Here is a 13,881-nt window from a genome sequence, read left to right as displayed (position 1 = left end):
AAAAGATCCAAATTCTTTGAATCGGTCCGATTTTGTTGAATAGGGTTCTCAATTCGAATTGTTCCAAGCTTTTAGCTTGAAACCGAAACCGGACCGATTTGAAACAGGTTTTGGAATCGATAGATCTGAAACCGGTAGGAACCGGAACCGGCGAACCAATAAGCATGCTGTTAGGAATCAAACCAGAAGAGTTTGGTATTCCGAGAATTTGCCACGCAAACGAACACACCAATCAAGAACATTAACACAATCTAATAAACAGATAAGAAACAACGCACACAGATCAAAACTCAATACTCACGCGAAAGCAAATAAACGACGCAAGTATTTATGTGGTTCGACAAGAAATTTGCCTACGTCCACGGGAGAGCAACACAACACTTTATTAATCACGAACATAACAAATCCAAGCTCAAGAACAGAGCTTATTACAGAGATGAACTAAGATAAACTCTCAAGCTAGATACAGACTCAATTCAAACTTTAAGCCTTGAATTCTTCCCATCACTATCTTAGCTTAGTTTTTCTCCTCCGAAATCTCTCCTTCTTTTCTCTCAATATATTCTGAAGAATTTGATTTTCTGTTTTTTTTTTCGTTGCGGCCAGCTTCCATCTGCTTATATATAGAGAATTAAATCGACTTTCATCTCAGGCTTTAGGTCAACAGTAACTTACGGCTCAATTATAAAGTCAACATGGTCCAACCCGATAAAACTTCATGCATCAGTCTGATCTGCTCTCGTACATCAATCTACATTGATCTGCCTTCAAGCTTATAGGTTCTCGGACACTTCATCTGACTTCTAACCAAGTCACAGTACTCGAGCAATCGATCTGCATGAACTCATCCGAAGACTCATCTGACCATCACTTCGATCTAATCCCAGTATTCGATCTAACCATGAACTCATCTGATCACCAAGCTCATCTGATATGTACTCTTCGATCTGATATCTTTTCTATTTTTATTTAATCTGATAAAAGCATACTTAAACACATGCCTAGATGGATCCACAACACGCCTTGCTTGTCTTCACGGGCTGAGTCCATGGAGACCCAATTCTCCTCGTCGCCTTGGTCGTGTCTTTTATCAGTTTATGCGTGATTTTGTAATGGGCCCAATTTGGATATATAAGATATTCAAGAGAGAGAGCAAAAAAAAAAAAAAGTAAAAGAGAAAGAATACAAAATAATACAAAAGAAAATTAAAAAATATAATTATCCGTCTAGAGAAATCACATCCTCAATAAAAATTAAACCACGAATTTAATTTAAAATTTTAAATCTAGGGAAAAATTTGTTTTAGGTCCTAGGTTTCTTTTTTCTTTTCTTTTTTTTAGGGAAAAGGTCCCAAGGTAAATTGTGTATAGATAAATTGGGCCGATAGAAAGTGTCATGAGATCCCCTGGCGATTTAAGTAGTCAAAAAAAAATTAAAAATAAATAACATACAGAATGGAATTAAAGTGGTCCTTAATTAAGATACTAGATAATATTTTATTTATATAATAAAATTTATATGTATTCAATAGAATTATCAAAAAACTCGAGAGAATATATTTTTTGTATAAAAAGATTATTTTATAGAGTGGTCCTTAAGACACTCGGAAAAACTATTTTTGTCTCGTTTTAATTTCTTAAGAAGAAAGAAAATCTTGGGTCTAAATCCTAGAAAAAAGATAAATTATTAGACACACGTGTCAATCTAAGGTTTGCATAGGGGTGAAAATATATTTTATTGTTCTTAGCAAGGAAGATGAGATAAATATCCATGTGTTCTCTCCACTTTTTTGTCCTTTTACTTATTAAAACATCATATGCTTACAGTCTGAAGCTAATTTTTTATTTTGTTGATATAGCTAGAACTAGATATTTCTGAAATATCTGGCACGTAGTATACTATGCCCATGTGTTGACTCACGATGTTGTTTCCTAACATATGTTAATTAGGTGTAATGGATCTCACTGTCGCGTATATTTAATATTTATACACTAACAAGTATCTTTTGGATATTAATATCTTCAGATCAATTTATAATTCAACTGATTCTACTTTAATATATCTTATCTAAAAAATAATTGAACACTCATTATCGGATACATGCGTTCCGTGTATGAAAAGAAGAAAACAATTTTTCTGTTTTAAACTAGAAATGGAAAAATGATGGTGGAGTGGTAGTGTAGTACTAGTGAAGATGGTTATTTTTATCCGTAAAAATAGAAAACACAGGTTTTTAATTATTAGAAATTGACCACACAAGAGCGACATCATTCCGTTAATAAAATGAGTGATGTTACATGTACATGTAGCATTATCCTTTAATTTATATCACAACAAATTCAATAAAAAAAATTTAATTTGTCATGATCTCATAATACATATAATACAAAATCTCATCATATAATTGATAAATTGTATATTAATTACCATTATTCTAAAAAAAAAATAGAATTGATACGTACGAGCATTTATAAGTACTATAAATACGAGGTATGATCGTGAAGGACTCTCCACTCCACTTGCAAATATTATACAACGTCACAAATCCATTGATACTAATAATAATCCAAGCAAAAAAAAAAGATGGGAACAATACTCTCAGAATATGAACAAATAATAATCCCCACTCTTCCACGAACCACCAGCTGCAAGAGCACCACCAACATCATCCCAGCAACCTACGTAAGATCAACTAATTCCCAAGACGACTACGAGCGCTACCGCCGCGTCGTCCGCCGCGCCTCCTCCACCGTCACCACCTTCTTCAAATCCTTACTCTCCTCCGTCCTTTCTTCTTCTCCATCCATGCTCCCTTCATGCAGATGGCTCACCCTTCCCACGCACTATCTATCCACCACTCCCTCTCTCGGCCGGAAAGTAACCGGAACCCTCTTCGGGAACCGCCACGGAAGCGTAAGCTTCGCCGTCCAAAGCGACCTCGCGTCGGAACCCGTGCTTCTCCTGGAGCTCGGCGTTTCGACGTCAAACCTAGTGAAACAAATGTCTACGGGGCTGGTGCGGATCGCGCTCGAGTGCGAAAAGAGCCGCGCGCGGAATAGGCGGCGGCTGCTGCTGCTGAGGGAGCCGCTGTGGACCATGTACTGCAACGGGAGAAACTGCGGGAACGCGGTGTCTCGTGCTTGCAGCGAGTCTGATTGGCATATTCTGAGCAAGGTGAGGAGCGTTTCCGTCGGGGCGGGGGTGATTCCGGTGGTGGAGGATGTGAAGAAGAGCGGCGGCGCGTCGTCTGAAGGGGAGTTGCTGTATATGAGGGCTCGGTTTGAGCGTGTGGTGGGGACGCGTGATTCAGAAGCTTTCTATATGTTGAATCCTGATGGGAATGGAGGGCCTGAACTTAGTATTTTTCTGCTTAGAATTTAATTTTTTTTTTTTTTTTTTTTTTAAAAAGAAGCTCATGTGGATTTGTACGTGTTCATTTTTATGTTTGCTTTGTGCCGATTGTACGTCGTTATTCATTAATCGTGTAATTTGTTTTTTCTAACAGATCACATTGCAATTGTAGTTTTTTTTTTTTTTAGTCATGAATAAATTTGAATTGCCCCATGCAACGTTAATTCATCGTGATATATATATATATATATATATATATATATATATATATATATATATATATAGTTGTGTATTGTGGTTGATGTTTTTATTTTTAATATTTGATTTTCTTTTGGCTATAAAAAAAAGGGTGAGAGTGTAGAATAATTAATGATGTAGAACTCAAACCCTGGAACCTTGTAACATAATTGAATACTGTGAAAACATGTGAGGATAAAAATATAGCAGGAAAGAGTTGTTGGACGACTTCACTGTACATATATTGCCAAAGTTTGCAGTGTTTTATTTGTGAAGTTGATTTTCAAATAATATTTGAAGTTTTGAACGATCGAGTTTTTGAAACGTATAATGAGGACAATGTTTAAAGATCGATAAAGATGTGTGATTACATTAAGATTGACAATGTGACAAATAATTAATTAATTAATTAAGAAATTGGGAGAAACAGGTAATGATAATTATGTCGCAGATAAGTACTTATTTTACGGTTGTTTTGCTCTCACCAATAATTTTGAATATAGACTGATAAGCTTGTTAATAACTCAGAGTGTATAAAAATTAAATACGCATATTTATTAATGTCACGTTCCGAAATTAGGTCTAGTTGGCATCGGGGTTGTTTAACGTTTTTACATTAAAAAACAAGTTTCGGAGTGCATAATTTCGAAATAACTAGTTTACTCATTCATGAAACTGAAATTACATAGTCTTTTACAATGCAACTTGATAAAAAAAAATAAACTAAACTGAAACATCAAAGCCTAATATAGCGACTTATTTTAAACATAACTAAACATCAGGATCTTGATCAGTTTTCACCAGCTCCAAAACTGGTTCTGCTCATGATCTTCTTCTAGATCATCTTCGTTTTTATCTAAGATGTGTGATTCGGGTGGGTAAGTGATATGAGTGTCACTCAATAAATAGGAGAATTTCCCAACAATTGTTTAAAATTATTTTAACAGGATTTCTTATTCATACATATATAGAGTATAAAAGAGTACAAAGACATAGACGTGTTATTCAAGTAATTCAGAAAACATAAACTTCGGGTATTGTACCAAGTTGCTTGCAAATTTTGTTGCTAACTCATATTAGTCTCTTATGTGGTATTCGGCCTCTAAAGGGTGAGACCAGAGATTCAGAGTATAACAGAATATCTATTCCTACCACTAGTTCACAAGTTTTGGTACACCAGAAGTCACAGAGTGCATATTCTGAAACAAATTGTATATTTACATGTTGGAATCAAAACAAAATAGAGTTCATTACTTTAAAACAAAACGTTCACTCACTGTAGATTTGCTAAACAAATTTTGGTTGTCTTGCTCAACTGGCTGTTAAATTGGTCTGCTCAACTTACTGCTTCTGCTAAAATGAATTGCCTCTCTTTTTCTATAGATGTTTTGCTCAGAATTTCGTGTAGCAGACCTCAGAAAATCTGAGTGCAATTTATATAGAAGATTTTGATTGTTAAGCTCCTCTTTAAATGTCATTATTTGTCATGATTCTGAGTTAATGCGTCAGTTACAAATCTGGAGCAGCTGAAATTCAGTCTAGCTACTAGACTGATCTTGGTCAACTGGTCAAATCAGTTCACCATCGATTCAATTTACCTCAATTTTAGTTAATTACCTAGATTTCAGTCTTCCTCAAGTTCAGTTTGCCAAAGTTCTGCCTTCCTTCAGTCTACCTCAAGTTCAATCTACTGAAATAATAATAATAATAATAATAATAATAATAATAATAATAATAATAATAATAATTTTGAGGTTTAAAAAAACTCACTTACCGTTACTATTTTTTTTCAAGTGATGGAATAAAATGAAATAATATCAATATGTTAAATTGTTGATATAAATTACTATTAAAATTTTAGTTTAAATAAATTACCATGTGTTTTTTCCCTCCCAAATACTACTACTATTTCTTTTTCGGAAGAAAAAAATAAGTTTGGACCGTAAAAATAACCATTTTAATTTCTAGTACTTAATTGATGTTCGATTTCTAAACATGTTAAAAAAATTGCAAATAAATTTTTCATTAGCGGTAAGTAGATAGATCAGACCATAACCATTTAAAGAAAAATCGTAGAATAAACGAAAAAATAAGTTTTTGATATATTTTGTGGATCAAAAAGATAAAATTTCTCTTAATAAACGGGTTACTTCAATGAACTTTCTCCCAAAGGAAAAACAATGTTGCTACAATTAATGTTGTTGAGATATATATATATATATATATCTATATATATATATATATATATATTGCTCACGTAGTTGCCCATGGTGGTTGCCCTTGATCACATGGGCAACCACCATGGGCGACTACGTGGGCAACAGCTGACGTGGCACCTTGTATATCCAATGGGTGATTGCCACATCAGCGGTTGCTCACGTAGTTGCCCATGATGGTTTTCCATGTGATCAAAACTATATATATATATATATATATATATATATATATATATATATGATAAAAGTGCAATTTTATTGAGAGTTAAAAAAACAGAAAATTATTGAGAGGCAAACACGTACAGCCAATAATACAATTCGATCAATTAATTAATAACAAATGCTGAAGGATTGATGGCTTGATGCTATTGTGGAGCTAATGGTGTCCATGCACATGCAGGCGTGTATAAGATCGACCATATCCTCCATTTTACGAGTGAAAATTAAATAATTTTATGTGTGAATTTTCCAAAAAAAAAAAGGAAAATGTTAACTGTAATGAGTTTGATTTTCCTATTAACATTTTCTTGAGAGAACATGTCGCACATAGAGTTTATCCAGTGTGATTTAGTTAGCATGTTTTGCAGGCTACTGGTATTAGCCTAATAATTTACCTAATGAACACATAAAGATGGCGGTTGCGAGTTCCTATATTATTTTAAAAATTGACTTATGATGTGATATGAAATTGAATTAGTTATTTTGTAAGTAATGACGATTATTGAGTAGTTGTCACATGAGTTTATAGTTGTATTTGAGGAAAACTACAATTTTTTGTCATGTTATTTGCAGTTTAATATTTTCAACTTTTGGTCCTGTGAATGAAGAATTTTTATTTTCAGTTCTATAACTTGTATGTTTTTTATTTCATTGTTAGATCTTGTCACATCCAATTTTTATTATTATTCATGTAATTTGTATTTTATTTTCATTTTTGGTCCTTTAAATTATATTCATGCTTTCATTTTTTATGATCTTGAAACATAATAAACTCCGATAAAAAAAGATAAAAAATAAAAAATATATATATATATACAAGTTAAAATACCAAAGATGAAAACAACATAAAAATTATAAGACTAAATATGAAAATTCACCATAACCTGACCAAAAATGGAATATATATATATATATATATATATGTAAGTTATATGACTGAAAATAAAAATTAATCGATAACAGTACCAAAAATTTAGTTCTCCCGTCGTGCTGACTAGATTGAGAAGAGCGTGAGCATATATATACTCTTATTGTGTATAGTTTTGATATTATGAACATTTCATGTACACACTTATGTGAAATCGGACGGGAAATGTAAAGAAAGTGTGCGGTGGATAAATTATTATGCTTATGATAAAATATATCTGTTCTCTCATGCAACATGGAAATGTATAGCAAATAATTATTTGGTAGAGAGAGCTGATAGGATTGGTTCGTTTGCCAACCCAAGATATTATTAATATCTGTAATTGAGATATTTTAGGATATTTATAAGAGATATTTAGTTATAAATATCCTTCTAGTCAATGACAGATCGAGCGTAATTAATTAATGATATCTTAGTTATGGTTGTTTTCTTTAATTAATAAATTAAAAATTTGCTTGATGCTAATGCAATTTACTCAGTGTAATTCAGGAGTTAACAAAACCAAAATATCTGTCAAATTTAATTTATTATCCAAAAAAGTGTACAAATATGTATCTTGGCTGTAGAATCTGTACTGGTGGTATGATGGTATCTTTGAAAAATTAAGGGAAAATGTTTTTTTTTTAAAAAAAATAAAAAATAAAAGAAAGAAAGAAAGAAAAGAATCTGTACCTTGCATGCATCCGAAGAATTGATTATTTCGCGTCCCTTTCGTAATAATATATACCCTGATTTAACTAACCTCGAACTAAACAAATTAATTAATTTCTTGCTTCAGATATTATTTAGACTAACAAGTCTAGCTCTAACGTCTAAACTTGGATATTTAAGTATTTATTCAGATGGATTTTTAAAATTTTCAACATAATTATTAATTTTCAAACGATTTCATCATTATTTTATTTAAGTTTATTGTATATATAAATGGAAATGGAAAATAGTATACATTTGACCAGCCAACTCAAAAAATCTTGAAATGTTCCTAATTCCTATATTGCTAAATACTGATCGATAAATGTATGTAGTTTAATCTATCATTAACATGGGTTATTGATCTATATCCATGAAATTTACGGATTTCGAGCTGAAGATATATTTCAAAAAATTGACTGTGAGATGACTCGTAAAGTGTTTTTGTGTACAAGAAAATTTTATGAGCAACATGACAACAACATCGATTTATTAAAAATAAAGAACAGGACACCATCTATGGGTTTAATTTTACTAAGATCTCGGATTAAAACATAGATTATACAAACGTGTCAATCTAAGATTGCATGGGGGATTGACAATAAAATTAAATATTTTATTGTTCGTAAATATCCCACGTGTTGTTTTGTCCTTCTCTTCATGTAAAAGATATTTATATGCTTAGCCAACAGTTTGAAACTAATCCTTTCTTTTTATTATTTTTATTTTTAATTTTGTCGACACACATATATATTTATCCAACCATATGCAATATGTTTAACTAATGCTCTTCGCAAACAAATGTTAGGTGTGACGGATCTTATTGTCGCACATATTAATTATTTTTATTCTTATTTATTAATACCTGATTAAGATGATTAAAAAATGAATAATTTACATATATAAAAGAAAATGCAAATGATCATTGATCCAGGAACGTCAAGCATGACGTATTTTCAAAATACTTATAAATTATAATTATAATAATTTTTTTTGAATGGTAACAGATTAATTTTTTTTTTTTACAAAAATAACTTTCCAACCTTTCTTGAACTAGTTCGTGAAACAAGTAAGGGATCCAATCTAAAATTCTAAGGAAAATAGATGATCAATGTAATGTTCTTAAATATAAAATATACATATAACGTTAAATTTGAAAAACCAAAATGTTTCGACTTAAATTTCTAACAAACTAATAACATATGAACGAATTTTATACATCCATATAAGGTTTGATTGTTTGTAGTCTGTTCTAACATATAAATTGATTTCAGTATCAACTGAGATTTTGATTTGTTCATATTTAAGTTTATATTCTACATTGTTTGATTTAAAATAAAATATATATCACATTATAAAAAATATTAACTGTACTTTTTAAAAAAATCATATTCGGATTTACATTGTAATTTTATCATTGAATTATGTCATGCATATATGTTGATTCTGTAAAAAAAAAAAAAAAAATGTTGAGTCTGTTTTTCGTTTATTGATTGATCGGATGAGTAGGGATTGGAGGGACGTTTGAGACCTACGTGGAGGCCAGACGTATTTATGTATTTTGGTATATAATATAAATATTTTAAGGTAGTGTTAGAAATTGTTTTAAAAAAAATATTTTTGAGTTTTTCAAATTTTTAAAGTTGCAATACCAAATACTACCTTAAATTGTTCAGGTAAGTTATATATGCATGCTTATCTTTCGGGCTTTACTACGACGCTAATGGGCTTTGCATTTTTAGTTTGATCCTAATATAGGAGTGCTATGGAGTAGCTTATATATAAAAATTTAAATGGGACTAAAGAATATTTAAAATTAAGCTATCGTGTAATGCGGTTGAACATATATAAAATCATATTATATATAAATAATAATTCTAATGTTATGCTATAGTTTTATTGTATATAAAAATATGACTATTTAATGTTATTAACTTTGAACAGCATACACGGAGCAACAACAGAATCTAGCGAGCCGAGAGTATAACTCTCTATCTTTAAGACAAATTTGTCCGCCTAGGTGCTTACGGGTTGATCAAAGTGTCTCCCAATATAAAATGCTAATAACCAACTTCGGTTAGTAGCACTACAAAAACCGAAGAACCTTTTGAACACTCAAAGTGTTTTTAGAAACTCAGACACAACTCAGAATGAGTATGCAGGAAGAAGAGAAGAATGAAAAATGAGCAAGTCTGAATGAATGCAGATGGTGTCTATTTATAGACGTTGGAAGGCGGCCTCGGACAGCCGCACCGCTTCGCTGCACACATGGCCGAGGAGACGCAATGGTTCGGTCTGAAGAGACGCACCCGTTCAGCCGAAAGGGCGCACTGGTTCGGACCAAAAGGTCGCGTCCGTTCACAAGAAAAGTTGCACTGATTCGGACTGAATGATTGCACTGATTCGAAAGCAAAAATAAAATATTTAATTGATTTTTGTCCAAAAAAGTTATATCCTGTCAAAGCCCAGCCCACGCCAAGGTCCGGTCTGGTACGGTCCGTGCCGAGCCGGCTTCCACAGGTGTATAGACACATCTATTCAAAAAATTTTAGAGCAAAGTCGAGACCCTCCTTTCTTTTCATTTGAACTTGATTTTCAAATCCTCGTAACTTTTGATCCGATTGTCCGATTCCAATTTTGAATATAGTTCTGAAATCCTTGCGACGAGGGCTTCGCCATGATGTAAATATCTTTGTGTTCCAGCATGGTTTGAAGATTGAGATATGCTATAGATCAGAATTCATTTATGTATGCATGTTTTTGAGGTTATTTGTTGTATCGTATCGACACCGGCTCGACGAACGGTTATTGTTTTGAGTTCTTATGATTTCCAGCTGGTGGTTCGACCCATATAGCTGCTGGTATGCTGATTTTTTATGTTATATGCTGACATATGTGGTGTATGATTGTTGGATCGAAGTCGATATCATTTCGGTTATCGATTTTCAGTCGCTACACCGTCGGTTGATGATTTCAAGACGTTTTGATATCTTGTTGCTTGAGCTGAGTTTGATATGATGTTTTACTGATATATTGAGCTTATGTTCACCTTGTTTCAGCCTGTCAAGAGAGTGACGACGTCAAAAAGTTCGATTTTAAATCGAAGAAGAAGTGAACTAGGTTGAGGTTGATTTGTTTGTGCAGATTGAATGAAATTTGAGTTACGAATTCGAATAAAGTTGATATATGAGTTCTTGATATTCTATTTCAAATTTGAAGTATTTCAAGAACCGAGAATAAAACGAAAGGTATAAGACGACATTACAAGTCAGAGATTTGAAACTCGAGAATGAAGCTTCTTGAGTTGTCCCGCCAAAATCACATACTTGTTTATTGCTTGTATTTAGATTACTGATGTTGTCGATCCATATCAGGTAGTGGATCTTTATTTGATATGATATGATATGAGATATGAGTTGATTCTTATGCCAAGTTCTGAGGCGACCTTATTTTCGAGTCTGATGTGACGACGATAGATGGATATCCATGTCAAGATCGTATACGAATCTTGATGGCAAAGAGTGTGATAGGAATCAATTCTTTATATATGCGTTTACTATATTCTCGAGTTGAAATGTTTAGAGTCGATATGTTTTTATTTAACGCGTATATATGTTGATTATACTGAGATTGTATTCTCACCGGACGTTTCCGGCTGTTGTCTTATTTTGTATGTGTACATGACGACAGATGGGGCAGGAGCTGGCCAAAGTCGACGAGGGCAGATCATGAGAGATGACTAGATGTGGACTCGGGTTGTTTCTATTTGAATCGATGTGTATATGAATCCTAGCATGTATGTTAGAACACTCTTGTGAAGTTTGTGTTTGAGAAGTTGATGAAGACTTGTGTAGTTCATGCTTTTGTTGGATTTTAAACTCTTAGTTGATGTATGAACTAAGTATAAACATGTATAGATATTGTTCTTTGTATATATACATGTTCTAGGCTTCTAATAAAAATAAAAATCTCATTTCATAAAGAAACACAAACATTGTAATGGTAGTCGAGAGTGGTCACTGATCCTATTTATATGATCTTTAATATATCGGCAACAAAATACAACAAAACGAAAACTCCATAGATAGAGAGCAATTCTACGAAAAAGCAATAGATTAATAATAAAATACTCACAAGAGTATAATCAAACCCAATAAAATTGGTTGCATTACGTGGATTTACGGAATAAAACACAGTTATATCCATCAATCAAACTGGAAACAAATACTACACATTTAATAATATTCTCATAAACTTGCCGAATGAATTTAATCAACTTGAAATTGAATGCGTAAACATAAATAATAAAATCATCACCTATAAATTTTTGTTTCGCTTGTGAAGTGCAATGAAAATAAAATATCCATAATTACGCTTGAAAGAATTTGCATTTCTCGGTGGACTTTAGTTATGCCATTTTGTATATTATATCGATAAGGTGAAACCAAAAATAAAAAAATTAAAAAACCACATGGGCTTTTTATTCCGCCCCGAAAAACAAAATCCCCGTTAAAAATTACGATTTCTCGAAAAATAAAATGAAATGTGTTAATTACAAAATTATTTATCTTGATTTTATATTGATCCTATATATCTTAATTTTAAATTTAAACTAATTATCTTGATTTTGATTCCTAATCCTACGTACTATATACGCATCATGAAATTGTTATTATTAGAATCCAAACCTATAAATTAAATACTTGTCACATGCACTCTCATATTTCCATCATCTTCTTCTCATATTTGGACCATCTTCTTCCCTCGATCATATATTTCGATATTAATCAGCTTCTTGATCGAATATCAATGGATATCAACATTGGTGAATTAGAGATGGTCTCGGTGGAGGCATATGTGGTGGTGTCCGAAGTGGTAACCACACGTGAAGCTCATGATCAATTTCATGTGGATATGGATTTTTGTTGCGACCTGGACGTGTGCGAATGCTACGATAATGTCCCCTTCGGACATATCGTGCGACAAGGATTCATGACAAAATCAGTCCGTATGGATATCAAGCAACTCATGGGAAGTTGAGCGAATTCGCGTTCAAAGTGGCGAAAGAAATCGCGAGGTTTATGCCTCCGCAGCACAATGTTTCGGTGATTCCTTTCCGTGTTTTGGTGGATTGCAACAAACACGTCGACCAAAATGACCCTGAATGGATGGATGATGATCCACCTGTAGAAAGAAAAACAGCAGCAAAAATACAACGTAAGTGGAGAGAATATAATTTATTTGAGATAACTCAATCGGTGGAAAATGTTCTGCCTTTTGTAGGCATACAATGAACAGCCACGTAGCTTAATTCTCTCAACAGATTCCTAACAAACTAAGAAATAATCAAATACTAGCTAAGAAATAGCTACAGACTTTGACCCACTAACATTTGACTAGGTAACAAATAAATTAATTATCATTTATTCTAATAACTTAAGAACGAATTAAATAAACTTATTTAACAGCCGATAAGTATTGATGTTGTATTTCAATACTCTCCCTCAACATCAGCTTTCTTCCTTTCTCTTATTCCAAGCTGCTGGCGAAGTCTTTCGAACTTGTTTCCACTCAAGCCTTTGGTGAGCAAATCTGCAACTTGACTTTCTGTGCTGATGTGATTCAAAACAATTTCTTCTTGCAGAACTTTTTCTCTGATAAAATGATAATGCACCTCCACATGTTTAGTTCTTGCATGAAAGATTGGATTTTCTGCCAACCGTATTGCCGACTGGTTGTCGCAATACAATGGGATTGAATAATCTGTTGGTTGATGTAAATCCTTCAATAATTGCAGTAGCCAAGAACTCTCTTGAGCTGCCATAGCTGCGGCTCGATACTCTGCTTCCGTTGTTGACAAAGATACAGTAGGTTGCCTTTTGCTACACCAAGAAATTGATCCTTCTCCAAGCATAAAAACATACCCCGTAGTTGAGCGTCGAGTGTCATGGTCACCGCCGTAGTCGGCATCACAGTAGCCAACTAATTTTTGACTTCCATCCTTTTTGTACAGTACACCATAATCAAGTGTATCCTTCACATATCTCAAAATTCGCCGAACGGCATCCAAGTGAGGCTTCTTTGGAACTTGCATGTATCGGCTCATCACTCCAACTGCATAAGAAATATCAGGTCTGGTTATAGTTAAATAAATCAAACTACCAACCAATTTTTGATACATCGATGCATCTTCCAAATCTCTCCCTTCATGAGCACACATTTTGGTATTTGGATCCATCG

At 33.0% G+C, this 13,881-nt stretch overlaps 1 protein-coding gene across 1 annotated transcript; it reads left to right on the top strand.

Moving 5' to 3' along the window:
- The first annotated feature begins 2,537 nt into the window (after positions 1–2,537).
- LOC140876149 (protein MIZU-KUSSEI 1-like) lies at positions 2,538–3,492 on the top strand. Its single transcript, XM_073280026.1, has one exon. The coding sequence runs from the start codon at positions 2,584–2,586 to the stop codon at positions 3,379–3,381; it is 798 nt and encodes a 265-aa protein (XP_073136127.1). The 5' UTR covers positions 2,538–2,583; the 3' UTR covers positions 3,382–3,492.
- Positions 3,493–13,881: the final 10,389 nt, after the last annotated feature.

The sequence above is a fragment of the Henckelia pumila genome, chromosome 1, assembly GCF_033568475.1.
Source record: "Henckelia pumila isolate YLH828 chromosome 1, ASM3356847v2, whole genome shotgun sequence".
In the NCBI taxonomy this organism is placed as follows: domain Eukaryota; kingdom Viridiplantae; phylum Streptophyta; class Magnoliopsida; order Lamiales; family Gesneriaceae; genus Henckelia; species Henckelia pumila.
This window is presented reverse-complemented; position numbering and strand designations above follow the sequence as displayed.